Raw genomic sequence first — 22,993 nt, 5'->3', positions numbered from 1 at the left:
CCACTGGGCATCACCGCCTTGTGTCCCTCATATGGCAGTGCTTCAGGCGGGCGAGTAAAGCAGAGGGAAGGGTTTAGGAGTCATGTGAGGGCCACGCACCTACGACTGTGAATGTGCTAAGTCTGGGAAATGGCTCCAGACAGTCATGTGGGGACTTAAAAACAGAACTCATATGATTTACATTCCCTGCAGTTCAGAGGCTCGCACCAAAGTTCACACCAAGCCAACGAGCGGCCGGGAGTGAAAAGTCACCATGAGTTAATCTAGGCTGACAGGATCCTGGTGTAGGAAAAAAAAACCCAAAAAACAAAAAACATATGGATGTGGTGAAAATGTCCCCCTAAATGAGGGCGCAGAAACACACTAACAATCAGGTGTCCTTTTGTGGTGTACTTTAGTAATACTTTATCCGCCAGAGCGAAAGACCAGCCAGTGGGGAGAAGAATGAGACGCACAGATGGAATCATGCCTCCCTTTCCATTCCTACTGGCTCTGCCTTTATTTCCCACCCCTGGTATCATAAATGTATGAACACCTCTCTCTACCGAACTTGACGATGGGGGTTTGCAGGACTACCTCATGCATCTGCGGGTCCTTTCACATTTCTTTAGCTACAATCAGCTCCCCGTAATTGCTGGTTGAGTTGAATTTTTCAATAAAGGAAAAAAAATGCCTGGATAAGCATCAGATGTGATTAGGGTGGTTTCCAAAACTCATTAGGCCACATAATTCTATTTCAACGCCGATTTTGAGCTTCCTGCCCCACATTCCTAATGCCCCATTTCCTGCTCCCGAAAAGAACATGAGTCACCAGGTCCAGGAGGGGGAGACTTCCCCCCAGTCGCTGTTGCTTTTGGAAAGTCTTCAGCCACCTGCTATGTACCCAGTCATGTTAGGTGTCACCAGGATCCCGGTTTCCACAGAGTCTGGCTCACATTCAGAAAAGAACTCCGAGCAAAGGAAATTAAGTATAACCTGCAGGGTAACACAGAGTTACCAGCAGCAACAATAAACATTGACTGAGTTTCCATGGCCCATGGGGAACTCTTGTGACAGCTCTTCTGGGGACTTTAAGGTATGGCGGCCACCGGTAAGAAGCCCCACTCTGCGGAAACTCATACTCTCAATCTGTCTCAATCTGCCAGGTAAGTGATCGTGGTGAAGTTCAAGGTTCCCCTGCACCCAGTTGATTCTGTACATTGCCCGTGACAGGGCAGGAAGCCGCCTCCTATGTATGTAGCCAGGTAATTATAGAAATAAATTCCCAGGTCCCATCCCAAACCTACTGGATCAAAGTCTCCGGGACAAGGGTTGGGAATGTTTGCTGATGCTGAAGTATGCCAGCTGATTCCTGTTAGCTAGTAAAGATAAGAGACATTAGCCTCCAGGGAGCCCAGGAACAGGTCTGACCGTCAGCTTAACTCTGCATGTTCCATGCCAGGGTTCACACAAAAGACTCAGAGCAGACTCTGGCCTGGAAAAGCTGCTACCTGCCGCTCTAGCCAGGCAGCCAGGCTGGGGAAATGGCATGCCCACCTTCTGGGTAAATCGCCCTGGTGGCACGTAAAAAGCAGTTGCAGTGGTTTGGAACCTGACCACCTGACCGGTTTGCAAGGACTTCTCTCCACCGCTCTCCCTGGATGACTCACGGGTCTCTGCTTCCTGTTTTGAAAGCACTGGCTGATATACTGCCAGGAGGATAGGCTGTCGTTTGGCTTTTCTTTTTGCCTTACACAATTATTTGGCTTAAGTATCACATCTGCCTGGCAAATTGACTTCTGTTCCCCTTGCAGCAACAGAATTGCGATACTTTCCAGTAACTTACGAGGAATCAAGAAACAGAGCTGTTTGGGTAATGTCTGTCCCTGAAAAGACTTGAACTTAACACAGTCTGAAAGCAGGGCAGCCCTAACTCCAGACTTGCCTTTCCATACTTTTAGAATATCTCATCCTTATTTTTACCTTGATGGCACCGAAAGGGTCACTACACTGGAAGGTCAAGAATGATGAAAAAAAAAAAAAAAGGCCCTGTGGGTCAGGCCATGCACACCACAGCTCCTTGGCCTGGTACTGTTGCTATCATCTGCAGGCCAATCTTAATCTTCCTCTCTGAAAAGGTGGGTAATTCAACTTCCCGGATCCTTCTATGACCTTCGTAAACAAAATGCTAAACTGAGCAAGCCAGCCGTGATCCTCCAACAGAGGTAAATTAATTCCATCCTCATGCCATCTGGAATACCAGCAGGTCCCTAACTACACAGTGTCTTGCCTGCAACTCAATATGTGAACGGAGCAAAAGACTTCTCCAAATGACCTTTGCAGAAACCCCTGCACATACCCCACGGTCAGAAAAGAGGACATCCTGTCTCTGGGAAACGAAGCAATCCTTGTGTCCATCCCCCGCCTCTTCCTTCGTTAAAGTGAGAAGGGAATGCAAGGGCCACTGCCCTATGCTGTCAACTGAGACCTGTGACCACACAGGGACACTTAATTTCTTGTGGCTATGCTGCCCCCAAATGCTTGCCCTCCGGTCCCTCATAAGTCTCATCATGGATTCAGAAGGATGCTATCTGGATGAAAATTCCAGCATGCTCAAGGAAACAAAGCGAGAGGCCCTGTTGTAGCTGCCCAAGCCCAGTCGTCCACAGAGGAGTATTCTCACATAGTGGGACCACTGGGCACTTGCGGAGAGGAGACAGGTACTCACCAGATAGGTCCATTTATCTCCTTGGCTTTCCTCAGCCTGAAGAGTGGCAGAGGTCCTCCTCTCACAGTGAAAAACTCTACTTCTGGACGTGGGGGCTCTGAAAACATTAAAAAGGAGAGAAGGCGGGGAGGGGGACAGGAGGTCAGATCAAGTGAAAACACACACACACACACACACACACACACACACTCAAAGAATGTGGTCCTCTAGGATGCCACAAAAGTTTTTAACCCAGAAAGTGAAATATCCATACACATACACACACACACAAAAGACAACTATTATATGAGTCTACTTTCGTGAAACATCTAGATCTGTCAATTCATAGAGCAAGGGACCAAGAATGGAGGGCGGTGACAAGGGGCTGAACTCACTGCCAACGCTCAGAGGTTTTGTGTGGAGTGATAAAAAGTTTGGAAAAGGCAGTGGCAGTGCCACGCGGCACATACCCTAAAGCCAACAAAGCATATGTTTGAAATAGCCAACGGTGTTACATTTCACATGTAACATAATACAACAGTGTTACATTTCACATGTAACATAATACAACAGTGTTACATTTCACATGTAACATAATACAACAGTGTTACATTTCACATGTAACATAATACATGTAAAAACAAGTGACTAGCACGCTCCAATATCCACAGGAGATGGGTCCTGGGGTTTTGATGTTTGCCGGACAAATTCTTATTTGGTAGGTGCTTGTGGTTCAGAGATGGCTTAAAGCATCTCCCGAAACTCCAGACATTGGAAGCTTTGTTCCCAGAGCGATAGTGTAAGAGGCGGTGAATCTTTCAGATGCAGAGCTGGCCGTCCCTGAGGGTGATGCTCCTGGGAGTGACTACTGGTGCTGGTTCCCAAGAAAGCACGTTGTCATGAAAGGAAACAAGACAGGACCCACCCTAAATGTGCTTACTGCTAAGGCAGGTGGACACTTCCCGACATTATCCATTGTGAAGCCATCTACCCCAGGTGGAACCCTCACCCGGGGCCAAACCCATGGAGCATGCCCACCTTGAACTTTTAGCATCCTAAAAGGTGAGATAAAGAAACCCGTTCCTTTTTTTCAGCTTTGTACATTTTGCGATAGCAATAAAAAAGAGGACTAAACGTGGTACAAAAGACCAGCATGTCAGGTTTCTATATCCTTTATAATCATGGTGTTTGGTGTGTCACCCCCTCCCCGCTTCCCAGCCCCCTGACAATCAGATCCCCTGGAGGTTTTTCACTGACTGAGGAAAAACACACTGACTGGCTGACCCCGGTGTTCTGCCACATCACTGTAGCTACACCTAAATGTCGGGGCACCAGCTGATAGTTTGCCCGAGGGCAACATAAGAGCAAATTGGGCATTGGTATCGCATACTAGATGTGTCCTGTCTATGATCCACTTTAATGGAGCTCCCCAGCAAAGCTAGGGAGGGAGACACCATCATTCTCTCTCTCTCTCTCTCTCTCTCTCTCTCTCTCTCTCTCTGTCTCTCTCTTCTCTGTCTCTCTCTGTGTCTCTCTGTCTCTCTCTCTGCTCCTACTTTGATCTCTGCAATGGGAACTTCTATCCTCTCCAAAGGATTGTGAGAAGAGCAGGCACCTGCCTTTCTATCCACGTGATTCATGAGACGAACTATGTCTGGCTATTAACCCACTCTGTTCCCACCTTTTTTCTTTTTCCTTTTGGGGTGTCATCTGGACACAGGACAAGTGTTTTCACTCCACTTCCACCCTCCACACACTTGACAAACGGAGTCAGGACAGGTAAGAAGCAAGTGCAGGTACCTATGCTCACCTTCTCCATGAGAGAGTGGAGTTCCAAGTTTAAGGTGGCAGAGTTCCAGGACTCTTTCTTTGGTCTCACCAGCAACAAAACCGATAACCAGATACTATCTTACTTTTTGTTTTATTTTGTTTTGTTTTTTCTGAGACAGGGTTTCTCTGTGTGGCTCTGTTTGTCCTAGAATTCACTCTGTAAACCAAGCTGGCCTAGAACTTGGAGATCTACTGCCCCTGCCTCCTGAGTGCTGGGATTAAAGTGCCCGGCCACTGTCTCACTCTTATGTATATTTTTTAAGTTTTCCTAAACTCGGAGGTGATACAAGTGTGATTAATACTCCTGCCATCTATACTTTTGACAATTTACATAGGAGGAAGCTGAAAATGTAAGCTCCTTGCCCAATAATACACACTCTACAGCAGAGGCAGGGTGGGAGTGGATTCCCTGTTAGTCTTCTTTCTCATTTACCCCTCCTGCAGGTCTCTTAAATGCCTGGCTCCACCAAATCTTCCACTCAGTTAATTGACAACATTCCATTTTTAATACACTGAATGAAGAAAGGCCAAGCCAGGGAAAGAATCTGTTTTCAAAATCACACTGTAGTATACCAGAGATCTCTCCAGTGTGGCTCACATCGGGGACCAGACGAAGTGAACGTGTAGAAACAGTCATCTACGCCAGTGGGTGAGATCGAAGGCTCGTGCCTCTGCGACTTTTATCTCTAGCTGCCCGTCTATAAAGTGGGAATAAGAACAACACCCACTTTGATTCCTAATCGGCACACTGAAGAATGCAGTGCCTGTAATGTTGGGTGCGCCTTCAAGGGGCCGTGGCTGCTCAACCAAGAATGTCACCCTGGATGATGCCAGAGCTTCTCATTTAAAGGTGATTGTCAGCCAATCGATGGGATTTGGTACAGAAAGGAAGATCTGTGTCACTGATGCCATTAACCAATGACATCCACAAGAGCCTTCATTAACCAGCTGTGGTCAAGTTAGGGGTGTTCGGATGAAAGGTGCTAAGCGCTTCCCTCTCATCCCTCCCAAAATCTGAAATATAAACTCTACTGAGCTATTACACCAGCTTAAATGTGCTATAAACACCTTCCTTGTGTTACATTTAAAACCCATTTTCTTAGAAGCAGCCCCTCCCCCTCTTACACAGTTCCTGTGGGGCTGTCAACCGTGGTTCTCCAAACCCTGTGTGGCCTAGGCCCTGGAGACCCGTGGATCAACTCACTGAGGACTATCAAGAAGATTGGTCCTTTCAACTCTGAGAGAAGACAGCATCTTGTTCTTACTCTTGGATCACAGCTTAAGTACCACATAAGGCAGGAATGCCCATATTTCCAGGTCTGTGTTAAAAGACCTCAGGCAAAAGGAAGGCAGAACAGCTGAGCGACAGCAATGGGGGTGGGAGGGGTAGGGGGTAGGGTGAGAGGGGAATGGAGGGGGTGGGTGGCGGGGCACTGATGGCCCATTTGTGCTTCAAGTGAGATCTCTTCCTGGACTTCCATCTGCAACCCAACACATTCCCCAGGCTTAAGCTGTTTTGAGTTAGTTCCTGTCATTTGCAACCCAAAGAGCCTTGACTAATTTTAGAACGCTTCCAGCTACCCTCATATTCTGCTGAAGGGCGGAGCACACAGCTGCATGTGCATTTGAGGGAACTCTGGCACCAGTTATCTGTTTGGCTAGAGAGATGCTCAGTGGGTATAACGCCTTCCCCGTTGCTTGAGGGTCTGAATTTGGATCCCTGATGCCCATGTGAAAACCAGGTGTGGTAGTGTATTTACAACCTCAGTGCTGGGGCTGGGGAAGGTGGATGAGGCAGGAGAATCCCTGGAACTCACTGGCTAGCCAGCCTAGTCAAAATGCTGAGCTCAAGGTTCTGCCTATAAATAAATAAATAAATAAATAAATAAATAAATAAATAAGGTGGAGTGCACTAGAGAAAGATACACATCAACCTCTTGCCTCCACACTCACAGACATGTACACACACTCACATTCACAAACACATGTATGCACACAGACATGTACACACGCTCACACTCACAAACACATGTATGCACACAGACATGTACACACACTCATGCACATGTATGCACACAGACATGTACTCACACTCACAAACACATGTATGCACATTTGCCCATACATATACCATACACATGTTAAAATGTCTAAATGTCAAAAATAATGAAAAGAAAAAGAATAAGTTATCTTGGTGTGGGAAATGCATAGTACATATCTGAAGATTAATACTGCTAAATTAAGCAAATTGCCAAATCAATACAAGGAGATGCTATAAATGCAAATGTATTAAAACTTTTTTTCAGCTAAAACCCATGACAATGAACTTTTTTAAAAATGAAATTTCACCTGTACCAAAAGTAAGCAAAGGCCCAAATTTTACGGTATGAGCACAAAGGATTAAATCAAAACACAATTCTACTGCCTGAAAACTCAGTATATCACTGCCTTCCCAGATATTTCTACAATAAAAGAGCAGGAAGAAAAAGGAAAACATCTCTTTGCTAAACTTCAGGCACGGCTCTGTACAACCAAGATGTGCCCAACAGAAGCTGGTGGAACCAAAGAAGTGGGAAATGTCCACCATAAGCCACCAACCACAAGGTCAGACAAGCCTTCCCCACCCATACAGCTGTGAGGTTCCACTCCACTATAACCCCCTCAGAATTTTTCATAGGTATGTGTACATAACCAATCAACAAGTATTGCCTGCGTTCAAGTGTTGGGTCTCAACATAATCCTTCTACCACATCCATCACACCCACAGCAATTCTGGTTTTGGGGTTTCTGATATAAGGAAATCTTCCAGTGCACTTTTTGTTTTGTTTTGTTTGTTTTATTTTTCTGAGACAGGGTTTCTCCCTGTGTCCCTAGCTGTCCAGGAACTCGATTTGTAGACTAGGCTGGCTGGCTTTGAACTCAGAGATCCTCCTGTCTCTGCCTCCCAAGTTCTGGGACTATACGTGTGTGTCACAACACTCAGCCTCATACACATTTTGTAAAGTTAAAGTGTATAAAGAAAGTGACCCGAGTAGCCCATTTCCTTCCGTGATAGGTCATCTGGCCTCAATGGAAACTAATGGGGATTGGATGGTTTCAGTGAGTGGCGTAGAGAGATGCCCGTGTCTACTGAGCTGTTTACTTTGGAGATCTGGGGAGAGAAAGTAGCTGGGATATTTCAGGGCATGGGAGAAGTACGTGGGCTGCAGAAGCAAGGAGCTTCTGGCCTGACCCAAGATTGTGTCTCCAGGAAACAAAGAGTTTATATTTACCAAAGACTTTGAAAAGAAAACAGACTAGTGGAAGCCGATCCTTATCCAGACCACCGATGCAACGTTAGCACCAATGGCACCAGAGGGAGTGGGGGGGGGGGATTTCCAGGATCACTGAGGCACCCTAGAGTCAGCTAGGAAGAATGACTTTTCACTGAGGACACAGGGTGCAGAACCATTAAATAGTTGGTGGTCACCCAAATGGAACAGAAGTCTGCAGGAGGGCTGGTCCTGCGTGATGCTCCCCAGTCCTCAGCAATAAGAAAAGGGGTCCAGAGGCAGGAGCGGAGAGACCCCGCAGTCCTGGCTGTCCTACCCACCTGCAAAAGCACCTTTTCTCTTTCTAATTAGGAAGGCAAGCAGAGACGGGAGATTTCCCATGCAGGATGCCTGCATTGGCCCTGAAGTCAAACAGAAAGTATTTCCATTCTTCCATCCTTCTTCCCTTTCCTCCTCCAGCTTTCCTGGTTCCACGAGAAAGAACTGACTTCCAACAACAGCCGTGTCACGTGTAACAACTGGTGGACCCTATCATCACAGCCACAAGTACTCTTACTTTTGTTCTCTTCTCTTCCCCCCCCCACCACCACTTTAGCCTTCTCCGGTTTCCGGTCTTGTCTCTATGAAAAGAAAACGTTGCCTATGAGCTTTTAGGCTCAACAAGAAAACAGTACAAGCGAATTGTGAGAGCTCTTCCTTCTGCCTCTTTGGGGTCGGCATCAAAGATGAAAGCCTGTTTGTTCTCCTCCCTGCCCTAAAGAGGAGCATGAAGGGGCCTGTTGTGAAGAATCCTCCGGTCCAAAGCCTCCTTGGTAGCAGCAACTTCTGCTACCTCCACCCCCATCCCCCCACCTCATTCCCCCCTCCAGTAAGCACCGGCTCCGAGCTTTCTCCTGCCTCTGTCCCTCCACACTCCTCTTCATCTCCTCTGAGGTCAGCAACATATTTAAAGCTCATCCCGTTCCCATCAGTAAGATTTAGTTTAATGGGAGGCTCACCGAAGGGAAATTCCAGACGCTTTTCTTCTGGGAAAGCATTCGCTGTTTTCCAGATCCAAATCCTTTAACCTAACATTTCTGGTAACATTTGAAAGTTCCTGGCTTTGCTGAAACAAAGCCACACACATCTGGAGTATCCTTATACATCAACATATCGGGTTCTCTTTTTCTCTCCCTTTTATGGGATGAAGGTTTGTTTTGTTTTGTTTTGTTTTTCTCCCTCAACTCTTTAATAAAGTCTTACCAATTTGAATTCTCATGCAAAACAAACAAAAACAAAAGCAAAAAAAAAAAAAAAAACCCTACCAAGTCTAAAGCAAGTTCATCTACCAACCATGATCTCAATGCACTTCCACTGGCTGCCTGTCCCAGTGAACTTGAACGGCTCGACAGTGTCCCCTGGTGGCTGTGAGCACAGACACAGGACACTTGAGTGACAACCTCAAAATGAGACAAATGAAGTTAAAATACCTATCAAAGGCTGTCCTTTGACTTACACATGTATCCCAAGGTCAGCCCCCTCCTGCTCCACACACAGAAAATAGAAGTAATAAAGTGTAACCGAAATATTTTTAAAGTGGTAAAATCCACCCAAGTATGATAGGGACCAGAAAATAGGAGACGGAACAGCTACTCTGCTGTATAAACTTTCCATTGAACATCACTCGTCTCCTGCACAAAATACTCAGAATTTCTCTTGATACAAAAATCTAACTCCTCAGCGTCAATTACCCCCTGGCTATTATTCAACAAATATGGATTTATTGTGTAAAGTGTCATTGGCATTTGCTGAGGAATTCAATATAGAAATAAAGGAAAAAAGAAACTTTGCTTTCAAAAAACTGCCTTTTTAGAGGACGAGGAAGATTTTTAAAAAACAATTTTTAAGATACAAAAACAAGAAGAAATTCAAGGAGGGTGAGTGATAGAAAGTAATAGGGTGGGGATAGAGAGATGACTCAGGGGTTAGGAGCACTGACTGCTCTTTCTAGAGGTCCTGAGTTCAATTCCCAGCACCTACATGGCAGTTAACAATTATCTGTAACTGTAGTCCCATGGAATCCAATGGCCTCTTCTGGGGTACAGCTGTACATGCAAACAAAACACCCGTATACATAAGTAGAGAAATCTTTAAAAGAAAGCTACAGGTAGAGAGTAAGGAGGGCATTTTTTTGGAAGGATGGTCAGATTCAGTTAGCTTCCTGCCCCATCTCTGACTCCAGCGCTGAGTTACATGCCTGGCTTTCTTACATAAGTGTCAGGTTCCCCCAAGTGTTTATGCAGTGAGCAATTTGACCACTGAGCCATTTCACTACAGCTAGAACACTAGTTTAATGTGTTACTAGAAAACGGTAACAAGGAATCTTTTCAGCTATGAAATGTTTTAGACTCCTTGGTTGTTGTCGTCATAGTCGTTGCTGCTGCTGTTTGATTTATCTGGGGGTTTAAAGGCCTAGGCTGACCTCAGACTTGGTATGAACTACTAACCCTCTTGTCTCCACCTCCCGAATGCTATGACCATGCCCGGCTAGAATGTTTTCAATGTTTCAAACACCCAGAAGGGACTTAACTCCTAGGTTTATGCTATTTAAGTTTAATTGACATTTTGTTTCACATCATGAAACAGAGCGGGCACAGCTGTCAGCCTCTTTGTAACCTTCTCCAATCCCACATCCTTCCTCCCTTCTCTTTCAAGCACCATGTATCATGACAGAAAGCAACAGTATTCCTTATCTGGGCTACCGAAATCCAGCTTTGTGGGTAACTTCATTAATACAAATGCTGTCGTTCAAGATTTACCTGTTATCTGGGTTGTCAGGTAAATGACCACAGGAAGTGCTGAAGACAAAGCCTGAAGGCTGACAGTGTAGTTGGTACCTGGATGCAGGTCCAGGCACATCTCGGGGGCCTGACTGCGGCTGGTGGTATTGAAGACTATTTCCAGAACAAACGTCTCCTGATACCATCTCTGGCCCCAGATGTGGAACTGAAATATAAAAGGGCTCACAGGGTGAATCACTGGCTTGAAGGTTCTAAATGCCTTAAGTCCTATGCTTTTCCAGGAGATTTCTCCCCACTCCCCCTCCTATAGAGTTTTTTTCCAAGAAGCAAATGCAACAATAAGCTAATAGTAACTTTTCAACACTATACATATTTTATACATATGAGATGACAATACCATGAGAATAATATATATATTTTATAGTAAAAGTACACCAATTGATCATTATGATTGACAGCTGTAATTGTAGCCCTCAGGAGGTGTGACTTATTTATATTTTTATATTTTATTTATGTGTGTGTGGAGTGGGTATGTGTGCCTCTGTGCAGGTGTTCACAGAGGCCAGAAGTAGGCATTGGATCTCCTGGCCTGGAAATCACAGGCAGATGTGAGCTGCTGGGTGTGGGTCCTGGGAATCCAACGATAGTCTTTTACAAGAGCAGCAAACACTGAGTATTTTATGCCATGCTGGTCCACAAAGGCCAGACTAGGATACAAGGTAAAGCGTCTCAAAAATAAGATAAAATGAAAGAGAAGACTCAGAGGCCCCTGCACAGGCAGCTTTCTCTTTTTATCCTCGCACACACAGTGTGGAAGCCTGCTGTCAAAACCACAGAAGCATGGCCAAAGAACCTTTTCCTAGAGAGAAAGTTAGGAATCCAACCAGGCACAACCTCATTAGGGAGCTCCTTTTTGTGACCTCCTTGTAGCTGAAGCTGGAGACCTTTTTCTTTCCATGATTCTTTCAGCAATCACTTAACTTCACAGACTCCCTTTGACTGTCCAGACAACAAACCCAGACCCTGGGCTCTGTGGAGACACCAGTGTGACCACAGATAACCGGACTCCTACCACAGACTCTCTGCACCAGGACACCCACGCAACTCAAGGAACTTCTGTACTGTCTCACCACTCCCAAGGAGTCTGTCTGCAGACAAGCCTCAGAAGTGGTCCTTTAGTACTTCTTATTCAGTCACCATGACATATGTTCTGCCAACGGCAGCTACAAATGTATTTTTTAGTCTTGTAGATTTTCTTTTAAAAAATTAAGATTTATTTAGGCATGAGCTTTTTTTTTTAACCTGTATAGTGTGTGTGTGTGTGTGTGTGTGTGTGTGTGTGTGTGTGTGTGTGTGTGTAGGCATACCTGGGGCCCACAGAGGTCAGAAAAGGTAGTGAATTTTCTGGAAACGGAGTTACAGTTGATTGGGGCTGTCATGAGGGTGCCGGGAATTGAACTTGGATTCTCTGAAAGAGCAGCTGAGCTGTCTTTCAACGGCTGAGCCATCTCTCCGGCCCCTAGACAGGTTTTAAACTTGCCACATAACACACGCATCCGCAGGTAAGGTAAATTAGAAACTCACTAAGTACATCTCTTCTACGTTGGCCGCCTTCAGGCTTCTCCATCTGAGGCAGGATTCATTGTATATTGAAATATTTGTGATGGTCTGTTTTGCTGCAGAGGGGAAAGAAAGAACTGAATTTACACTGTAGGAAAGAAAAAAAAACCCACAAAACAACTAACTTTTCATCGAAATATTTTCCTAGGAAAAGCATTTAGATAGGATGAAGTCAGCAGTGTTTTCATTCAGAAGTCAGTGATGGCAGTTTTCAAGAAACATCATGTCCACGTTTAAGCAAATGAGACCTGGTGGGGGGTTTTAAGAACCAAAGACACCCAGTCAGAGGGTCCCTCTTAAAATATTTAGGCCAGCCACTGCCAACCCCCTCGGCTTTCTAGGTTTCAGCTAGAACTCATTACCATGGGCTTTGGAAATCATTTGGACATAGTAGGCACCAGTCTGAAACTCTGAACTAAAGGGGACATCTCAGTAGAATCACTCTGAGGAACTGGAAACTGCCAACTCAAGCAGTCCGGCCTTTTGTGATAAAGTGGGATTCCCCTGCCTTGGATTTCCACATCATGTTCTTGAAATCTGCTCATTTCCATGCTCGTGGATCTAAACGCTAATGCACAACCTCATACAATTTGTTCCAGACGCACAGCTACCAGACCCGGCTTACTTACTGCAAACCCTGATATCAGGAGGTGACTACAACGCCTGTCCCTAGACTGGAAATAAATAGCCGAAGTGCTAGGCAGTTTCATAGGAACACTGCGGTGACTAAGATTAAAAGACAATCCCCAAGGCACCTGAAAGGAAAGTCCCCTGGGAAGCAGGGCTGCACTGAGCAAACCTCCGACCTGACAGGGTTCAGTGAATGAAGCTGAGTTGGTAGATGTGACCCTCCTGTGTGAGTTGAGAGTGTTTACAATGAGAAATCTTGCTCTACAAGTCACAGCCTCACTTCAGATGCTGCAAGACAGCAGGGAAGGAAGAGCCTTGGGTCTGGGGAGACACATTCCCACTGCTGGGTAGCTGGTGGTGGTGGAGAGTAGGAGCAGTGTGACCCAAGAGACCTAAGTCTGAACACTTAAAACCACAAATAATATGTAATGCTATTACTAATGTTATTGCTTGTTTTATTTTGTTTTTGCGGTGCTAGAACCTCATATACGCTAGCAAGCATCCCACTACTGAGCTACATGCCTAGTCAGAATGCCTGCATGAACAATACTATCCCACCAGTTCTTTTTTTTTAAAAATGTGTTTATTATGTATATAGTGTTATACCTGCATGTCTGCCTGCAGGCCAGAAGCGGGTACCAGATATTTTTATAGATGGTTGTGAGCCACCATGTGGTTGCTGGGACTTGAACTCAGGACCTCTGGAAGAACAGCCAATGCTCTTAACCTCTGAGCCATCTCTCCAGCAACCCCCCCACCAGTTCTTGATCATACAAAAAGTAGAATATTTTCCAGTTCACTCGGTGTAACTAGATGACTCACAAAGCCTGAGCTGTACAGGGGATAGCAAACCAAACATAAAACAACAGTCTATGCCAAACTCATACAGAGGTACAGAACAGTAAGCAAGGGCTGGAGAAATGGCTCAGCAGTTAAGAGCGCTTCCTGCTCCTTCAAAGGACCTGGGTTCAGTTCCCAGCATCCACAGGGTGGTTTGCAGCCACCCGTAACTCCTGCCCCAGCAATGCAACACCCTCTTCTGACCTTCATGCACACCAGGCACACACATGGTACACATGCATGCAGATGCAAAACACTCATGCGTGTAAAATCTTAATTTAACTTTTTTGAGGTAGGGTCTCACTATGTAGACCAGGCTAGGCTAGAGCTCATAGAGGTCTACCTACCTCTGCCTTTTAAGTGCCGGGATTGAAGGTGCAAACCACCACACCCAGTTTTTTTTCCACTTTTGAGTAAAATTGTTTGTACATATCAGCACACAAATCGTCATGACCAAGAAAAATTAATCCCCGAATCCACACTCATTACTGGAAAAGTTATCAGTGAAATAAAAGAGATTACATGGTTACTTTTATATTCATAATGGCTACTACATTTAAATATATCCCTTAAAATCCTAGTTTACAAGGACTGGACTTCTCAGAAAACCTTAAGCTTAATCATGTTTATTGGACTTTACCATGCTCAGTGGTTAAAATAATTGAAGCAGCTTCTTGTAAAATTACCAACAATACAAGGATGTGTGGTCTCAAGGCTACTATTTGGTATTAGGACATCCTAGACAAGAAACAAGAAAACAATGAGGTTACAAATGCCAAAACGAAAGTGGGAAAGGGAGCGCAACTGCCAGTAAGTCTCGGAGAATGAAGGACATACCCCAAACTGCCCGAAGACAACAGAAAAACAAGACAAAAAAAATCACCGGATCTTGGCAAAGGTGCATTCAGACGGATGGAACACAAGAGCAAGCCATTTTTCTTTCTGTGTACAAGGAAAAGGCATGATTGCCTGGGTGATAAACTCAGGTGTGAGATCCCAACCCCTGGATGGATGGCTGTGTGACCTACAAGCCCAGTGGGGGTGATTGAGACAGGGAGATCAGCCTGGATTATCCAGACAAGCTCAGTGGAATAACAAGGATCTTTATAAAAACGGATTAGAGCTGAAGAAAGGTGATGTAAAACCAGGAAGGGGGGGGAGGGGGAGAGAGTAGCTCAGTTGGTGAAGTGTTCGCTGTGGAAATACAGAGAGATCCTCGTTTTGGATCCCCAGTACCCGCATAAAAAGCCAGGTGAGTGTTTCTGTAACCTCGGCACTGGGAAGCCTTGGGGAGGAGATGGGCTGACCCTGCAGCTCATTTAGCCAGTCCAGCAGAGTTAGTGAGCTCCAGGTTCAGGGGGAGACTCCGTGTCAAAAAACTAAGGTGGAGAGGAAGACGCTTGATGTTGACCTCTGACCTCCACATGCACGGCCACGCACAGGGCACAAGATGGGGTCTCCCTTTGGACCCGTAAAGGCACACGGACCTGTTGACACACTGCCTGCACCCCAGTGGAACAGATTTCAAGTGTCTGGCCTCTGAAAGTCAAGCTGGTGTCATTTTAAGCCACTGGGTTTTTTCAGTGACTTCTCAAACCAGCAGGAAACTAGTCCCAAAGTGACAAAATACAAAACTGAAAAAGACCCAACTGAAGCCATTACATCAGAAATCTAGCAGAAATATCAAAAAAGGTCAGCCGGGTGTGGTGGCCCAGACCTTTAATCCCAGCATTCTGAGTTCGAGGCCAGCCTGCTCTGCAGAGCAAATTCCAGGACAGCCAGAGCTGCACAGAGAAACTCTAAGAAGAGGAAGGAGACGCGTAAGTAAAGTTGTTAAGGATACAAAAGAGAATGGACGCATAGAGAAATGCCACGAATGGAAAGATCGAGGAAACCACAGGACAAAATAAAACCAGCAGAAGCCAGCCTGCCCCGGCCAATAAGCAGAAAATGATCAGTTCTCAACTTCTTTGGGGAGATTAGTGGAGGTAGGTAGTCCATTGGCAGACACAATAAAACTATAAGGGACTGAAAATCTAGCACCTGCGTCAGGAAGCTCACAACAGCCTGTGGCTCCAGGCGAAGGGGAATGCAGCAAGCTCTTCAAGCCTCGGAGGACACTGCACTCACGTGCACATACACACAATTACAGATAAAGTAAGTCTAAACGAGGCCAGCCTGGTCTACAGAGTGAGTTCCAGGACAGACTTCAAAACAATACAGAGAAACCCTGTCTCGAAAAACCAAAAAAAAAAAAAAAAAAACCCACACACAGCAGTGTCTCTCCAAGGTCTTTGTGATGATGGTCCCAGGGAGAGACTTTTTGTTCGCTTGTTTTGTTTTTCAAGACAGAGTTTCTCCGTGTAGCTTTGGAGCCTGCCCTGGAACTCACTCTGTACGCCAGGCTGTCTTAGAACTCGCAGAGATCCGCCTGCCTCTGCCTCTCAAGTGCTGGGATAAAAAAAAAAAAAAAAAAAAAAAAAAAAGTGCACCACCACCACCCAGCTCCAGCAAGAGATCTTTTTTGATATTTTTCCTAGTTGTTTATCTCATGCCCTAAAAAAATTTCAAAATCTCTATATACTGTTTGTCTATGCTTCATACTTCAGAAGGGGTACCCTCCCCTTTTAAAAAAGCAATCTTTGTGATTTTTGTGGGAGGTTTTGACCCTCTGGGATTGGTATCAGAATGCTGGAATAATTGAATATTTTATTGTTAGTAAGGGAACAACAACAACAAAAAAAAAACTCATCAGCAGAAAGAGAAGAATCAGTAAGTAGAACTCCCCACTCAGGGGATGAGAAAACAGCACTTCAAATCAGTGGATAAGCAATATTAGATCTCTACCTTGATATAATTAGAGGAAAAAAATGTCCTCAATTAGAGCAAAGTTTGATTTAAAAATACTATAAAATATATAAAAGAATAGTTCTATAATCCTAGGTAGGAAAGACATACTAAGAAAACAAAAAACTAATTTTGAAATTATTTTTATTGTCTATGTATGCTGCCTGCATGTATGTTTGCACACCACATAAGCACCCGGTGTCCACGGGGGTCTCAGAAAGTTGTGAACCACCAAGTTAGGAAACAAACCTGGGTCTTCTGAGACATAAGCCAAGTGCTCTTAAGCACTGGCCTATCTCTCTGGCCCCTAAATATTGATTTTAAAAGTTTGACATAAGAAAGTTAACTTTTCTGCATGGCAAAAGATTGAAAGACAAGACACAAACAATGGTGGGGTAGGGTTGAAAAAGTGATGACTTAAAAGTTTTAATCTGAAATGACTCCCACAGGCTCATGCTCTGAATATCAATCCTCCAACTGTTGGCCAGGCCGGCATAGAGGCGCAGACCTTTATTTTATCTATCTATTTATTTACGGTTTTTTGAGACAGGGTTTCTCTGTAGCCTTGGAGGCTGTCCTGGAACTTGCTCTTGTAGACCAGGCTGGTCTTGAACTCACAGAGATCCTCCTGCCTCTGCCTCCCGAGTACTGGGATTAAAAGCGTCTTCCACCAATGCCCGCCGAGGCACAGTCCTTTAAACACAGCATTCAGGAGGCAGAGGAAGCGAGCCAGCCTGGTCTACAGAGCCAGTTCCAGGACAGTCAGGTTGTTACACAGAGAAACCCTGTCTCTAAAAACCAACCAACCAAGCAAACGAACAAACAAAAACCAGTTGCCTGAAATAGGCCAGAAGGGGTGGATCTGTGTAAACTGTAGCCTGTTCTCTGCCCTAGTCCAGGCGCCCCCACACAAACAGCCGCCACCACAACTCCCACCACAGTGGATGCTGCTCTGCCATGCCCTCTTCACCAGGAGAAAGAGAAACTTCTGGAACCATAGGCCATTCAGTGCATGTGTTTGATGGCGGGCAGACAAAGGTAATACGGCCTGATAGCTAGCGCTAAAAACAGCACGGAGATGGGAGAAAACAGAAGAGGCGACTCCCAGCGGAAGTCTAACAGGCCTTTAAATAGCAACTAAGTTCCAAATTAAGACAGGGTAAGGGGCTGGAGTGTAGCTCCGGTTTAGAGGGTTGCCTAGCCACAGGCGAGGTTCAGGGTGCAGTCCCTAAGCACTAAATGAAAGCAGTTGTTATTTACTGGACTCTCAAGTGTTACGGGAAGCTTTTTCTTTTGCTAGCCGCTTTGGTTTATCCCCCGCCAGTCGCCTGGGCTCTGCGGAGCCAGCCTGGTTCTAGATCCGCATCAGTCCCAAATAAACACACAGGAGGCTACATTCATTATGAAGCTGTTGGCCTTGCTTGTCTCTTACTGGCTAGCTCTGCTTTAAGTAATTACCCCATAATTGTTAATCTAAGTATGTCTCTTACCGGAGAGGTTTCCAGGCTTCCTACCCCAATGGCGTTACATGTTGACTCTCTTGTGTTTCCCCTTCCCAGAATCCTCCTCGACTCCTAGTCCCTCCTATCTAGGTTTTCTATTGGCCAGACAGTACTTTATTGACAAATGCACAGGCAAATAACAGGACTTCCCCAACACTCAAGCACTAAGAGTGCTCATATATGATGCCAGTGAAAACATTTTTTCCTAACAAGCTTTCATTTGCCGTAAGTATGTACGTAACTGACACAACCTCTGTGAAGGTGATTTATAAGGACCCTGTCTTGGTAGCCCCACTCCTGAGACTCGATTTTATAGAGATATAGGGCCCACCTGTGTATGCAAAGATCAGCCATATCTCATCAAATTTAAGATAATATCCCTTTATGAGACACCAGTATCTTTTGTTTTGTTTTGTTTTTTTAGAGACAGGGCTTCTCTGTATTGTTTTGGAGGCTGTCCTGGAACTAGCTCTGTAGACCAGGCTGGCCTCGAACTCACAGAGATCTGCCTGCCTCTGCCTCCCGAGTGCTGGGATTAAAGGTGTGCACCACCAACTCCCAGCTGGGACACCAGTATCTTGTACATTATTAAAAAAAGAAAAACCTCTACCCAATGAACAATCACTAGTGTTTTGTTATCAAATTATGCAGCAGGAAAAAGATTTTTCAGACACATATAAACACTACATATTCTATCATGTTGTAAACAAAAATGTAACAGGATTTGAGTAAATATTCTTAAAACATCTTCATATTTCCTATCTAAGATGTCTCACTTTTTAATTGCAGTACCAGTGTCTGTACTAGGTGGGGGTGAGGAGTGTACCCATGCGTGTGGAGGCCACAGGAGGACTTCAGATGTGTTGTTCTATCAGTTTCCACCATATTCCCCTGACAAAGGGTCTCTCACTGTCTCTACATTGGCAGCCAACAAGCCCCAGTAATACTCCTGTCTTGGCCCCGATCCCCACCGTGCTATGGTTATGGGAATACACACGGGTATGCTGGCTGTTTACACGGGTTGAACTCCGGTCCTCATGCTTGCACAGTGTGGCAGTTTGATTCCCATTGGCTCCCTGTTGGTGGTGCTCTTTGGAAAGCTTCAGGTGGTGGCCACAGCATCCTGTCAATTCCACCTTGCTCTCCCTGCTTCCAGCTTGCTTTTGAAGACGTGAGCTCCTAACTTCTTGCTCCAGCTACCATGTCTGCGACTTACCACCCTGCCTCCCCACCATGATAGACAGTTAACCTCCTCTGGATCTATAAGCCCAAATAAACTCTCTCATCCATAGGCTGCCTTGGTTGCAGCGGTTTCACCACAGCAACAGAAAAGTAGCTAGTACCCACAGCGTCCTAGTTAGGGCTTCTATGGCTGCAAGGAAACACCATGACCAAAAAGCAAGTGGGAAGTGTGATGGCTATTCTTGGTCGTCAACTTGACCACCTCTGGAGTAAGCTACAATCAAGAAACGGAGGGCGCACCCGTGAGAGACTTTTTTTTTTTTGGCTTGGTTTGAAGTGAGTGAATCCGCTTCGTAGCTCAGACCTTTGAGGTCAGAAGACACACACCTTTGATCTGGATCTTAAGGCAGGAAGACGAAAGTCTTTAATTAGGATCTTGAGGTGGGAAGGTACACCTTTAATGTGGGCCATGCCTCCTGCTGGAAGCCTCTGTAAGGACAGGGAAGCAGGAAGCTTTTGCTCTTTGCCTCCCTGCCCTTGACTTGTTAGCAAGCCCGCCCATTCTTTCACTGGCCTTACAGCCTACTTTTTTGGAGTTCATAGTCTACCCATTGTTGAATCAGTTAGACCGTAGACTTTAAGTGATTCTAATAAATTCCGCACATACATACGCATACATTGTAGACGTTTTCGCTGCTCTAGAGAATCCTGACTAATATAGGGGGAGAAAACACTTATTTGTCTTACTCTGCCAGATCACGGCTAATCATCAAAGGAAGTCAGGACAAGAATTCAAATGGGCCGGGAACCTGGAGCCAAGAGCTGATGGAGAGGCCATGGAGGGTGTGCTGCTTACTGGCTTGCTCCCCATGGCTGGTTCAGCCTGCTTTCTTATAGAACCCAGGACCACCTGCCCAGAGGTGGCCCCCACCCACAATGGGCTTGGGTCCCTCCCCCGTCAATCACTAATTAAGAAAATACCCTACAGGCTTACCTATAGACCCATCTTACTGAGGCTCCCTCTTCTCTGATGACTCTAGAGTCGACATAAAACTAGCCAGCACACGCAGCAAGAGCTTTTACCTACTGAGCCATGACCCATGTGCTATCATTCTATGTACTGTCTAGAGTTTTAGTGAGGGTCCCTTCCTTTCTTCCTTCCCTCTTTCCTTCCTTCCCTCCTCCCTCCCTTCCTCCTTTCTTCCTTCCCCCTTCCTTTCTTTCTCCCTCTGTCCTTTCTTCTTCGTGTGTGTGTGTGTGTGTGTGTGTGCGTGTGTGTGTGTGTGTGTGTGTGTTACTGAGGATGGAACCCAGGGCCTTCTGTGAAGCATGCAATCACTCTGTGATGGAGCTACATCCCTAGTCCAGGATTTCTTTAGTGCTCTCCATGTTTTCTAGCTTCTCCTGTGAGCCCTGACAGCATTCTGACACTGACGGATGCTTGATGTCACACCTTGCTGTTGTTTCTATGGTTTTCCATATGTAGTATGCATTGCCTCCATGTCAAACCACTTTGAAATTTTTCTAAAATAGCAATGAAACTCAAGACACAAACATCACTAATGTCTGTAGCTAAATACGTCAAATGGCACTGCAAAACAGTTGATGATACTAAGTTAGGACCAATTTGAGGTAAGGATGGGCACAGCAGAAGACAGACACCTGGCTGTAAGGCAACTCTAAGAGATTATAGATGTCAAAATGTGAAAATGAAGATCTTAAAATCAGTAAGACATACTACACATCTTTACACCATAGGATTTTATCCTCTCAAAAAGAATGAGATGAAAATATATGAACAGGTAAGAAAGTATGCCTATAAGAATACTGCAAGGACAAAAGAGTTAAGAAATAAAAGAAGCAAGATGCCCCTTCACTGTCTGCTCTTGGGAATGCTGTCATGTGCCTCTTGCAAACCTCAGGTCCCTGGACACCCCTCCATTCTCCCTTCCCCCATCCCCGGGCGGGTCAATCTAATCTAGACTAATGGAGCTGAAAAACCAGACCTGCAAGAATGCCCCACAGAAACCTGGCTCTCTTCAGCACTCTTTGGAAGTTTGCTTTCCCTCACACTGCAGAGCCACTCTGGGGGAACTCTGGGTATCCCTTTCTCTCTCCTCAGCAGAACCCCGCACTCTTTATGCCCTGGATTGGTGATCTTTGTCAACGGTCCTCATTAAACTGGGAGCTCTGGGGTTGAGGCAGGGTGGGGTTCTTTATCACCTTTGTGCTCCCAGTGAGGAGGAGAGGGGCGGGCACAGCTTGTCCTGGTCATTCAAATGAAGCCATCAGTAATAAGGAGACGGACATTAGCCTGGCGGAATAGAGGCACTAGAATACTTGGCTTCTGCCTGGTGATGGCTTAGTGCTCACTGTCAACTGGACAAGAACTGGCCTAGGGACTGGCCTGAGGAACTAGCTACTTACTGGGCATACCTGTGAGGGACTGTTGATTCAGTTAGCTTGTAGGGGAAGACCCGTCTCAACTATGGGCAGGATCACTCGATGGGTGGAGCCCCTGCACTGTATGAAATGGAGAAAGTGGGCTGAGTGGCAGCAGTGTGCATTCACTACTCTCTGCGGCTGGACTGTGGTGTGATGCGTCCGGCTGCTCCAAGCCTCTGCTGCCTCAGCTTCCCCACCATGGTGACCATACCCTTCAACTGGAGCCAGAATAAACCCTTTCTCCCTTAAGTGGCTTTTGTCAGAGTGTTTTATCACGGCAACAGCAACAGAAATTAATATACCCTCTTAATTTTACTTAGGAGAGGAGTCACCCATTATATAAGCGTAACAAAAATACAAAGGGAGCATGTAACAAGACAAAATTAACAATGCTTAACATTTTACAGAAATCAGTTTGCCACATATAGACTGGTTTTCCATGTGACTTAACCCATGCAAGTGCTCATCACAAACCCATGACGTAAGTACATCACTCCCATAGTCACGGCTTAAGGTAACTAAGATACAAACTGGCTTAAGTAACTTATTCAAATGCGTAGATTTGAATTTAGGCAGTCTGGTTCCAGGGAAAATGGTGCCAACCCACCTGAAATCAATTGTTGGAATCCAGGAAGAAGGAAACTTACGTAAAAGAAGTAATATGTGAACTACGGAAAAGAAGGAGGGGTTCTAGGTAGGGAAAAAAAATTGAGCCAATAAGACACAGATCAGATGGAAAGTCAGTGCTTAAGAGCGTATTATAGATCAGAGTTCTAATCAGTCCAAGGAAAACCTCAATCCCTTGAAACTGAATTTCTCCACATATTCCCCAAAATACTCCTCAGGTCAAAAGGAGAAGCAGGTAAAACAAAGTAAAAAGCAATGATGTTGGGGCTGGGAACAATGGCTCGGCGGGTAAAGTATGTACTGAGCAAGCATGAGGACCTGAGTTCACATCCCCAGAACCCACATAAACGCCAGGATGAGCCGGGCGTTGGTGGCGCACGCTTTTAATCCCAGCACTCGGGAGGCAGAGGCAGGCGGATCTCTGTGAGTTCGAGGCCGGGCTGGACTGACAGCCTCTGAAACAATACAGAGAAACCCTGTCTCGTAAAAACAAAAACAAAAAACAAAAAACAAAAAACGCCAGGATCAGTAGCTTGCAATGTGCAACTCCAAGGACTGGGGGTGGGGTGGGAGTGGGGGGATGGGGGACGACAGGGGACACTGAGGACTGTCGGAAACAGTGAACTCCAGTGTCAGTAAGAGACCGCTGTCTCAAAAAAAGAAGGTAGAGAGTGACAATCGAAGACATTCACAATAACCTCGGGTCTGTACGCACGCACACAAAAGTGAACA

The 22,993-nt window shown here is 45.5% G+C and overlaps 1 protein-coding gene and 1 long non-coding RNA gene across 6 annotated transcripts in view; one reads left to right on the top strand and one right to left on the bottom strand.

Annotated features, from left to right (window-relative positions):
- Susd1 (sushi domain containing 1) overlaps positions 1-22,993 on the bottom strand; it is a 116,360-nt gene that overhangs the window by 19,720 nt on the left and 73,647 nt on the right. For all 4 annotated transcript variants that reach the window (XM_040737774.1, XM_040737780.1, XM_040737771.1 and 1 more), the window contains 3 exons: positions 12,153-12,244; positions 10,587-10,773; positions 2,708-2,804 (listed from right to left, as the gene is read on the bottom strand). In XM_040737774.1, the coding sequence (XP_040593708.1) occupies positions 2,708-2,804; positions 10,587-10,773; positions 12,153-12,244 (376 nt within the window). The remainder of the gene's footprint in view (positions 1-2,707; positions 2,805-10,586; positions 10,774-12,152; positions 12,245-22,993) is intronic.
- LOC121136746 lies at positions 911-9,628 on the top strand. 2 transcript variants are annotated; one of them, XR_005873855.1, is made up of 3 exons: positions 911-1,145; positions 6,973-7,120; positions 8,248-9,628. It is a non-coding gene; the product is annotated as an uncharacterized LOC121136746 (long non-coding RNA). The 2 variants fall into 2 exon arrangements; XR_005873854.1 differs by lacking the exon at positions 6,973-7,120.

Source organism: Mesocricetus auratus, unplaced genomic scaffold (genome assembly GCF_017639785.1).
Source record: "Mesocricetus auratus isolate SY011 unplaced genomic scaffold, BCM_Maur_2.0 Super-Scaffold_6730, whole genome shotgun sequence".
NCBI lineage: Eukaryota > Metazoa > Chordata > Mammalia > Rodentia > Cricetidae > Mesocricetus > Mesocricetus auratus.
This window is presented reverse-complemented; position numbering and strand designations above follow the sequence as displayed.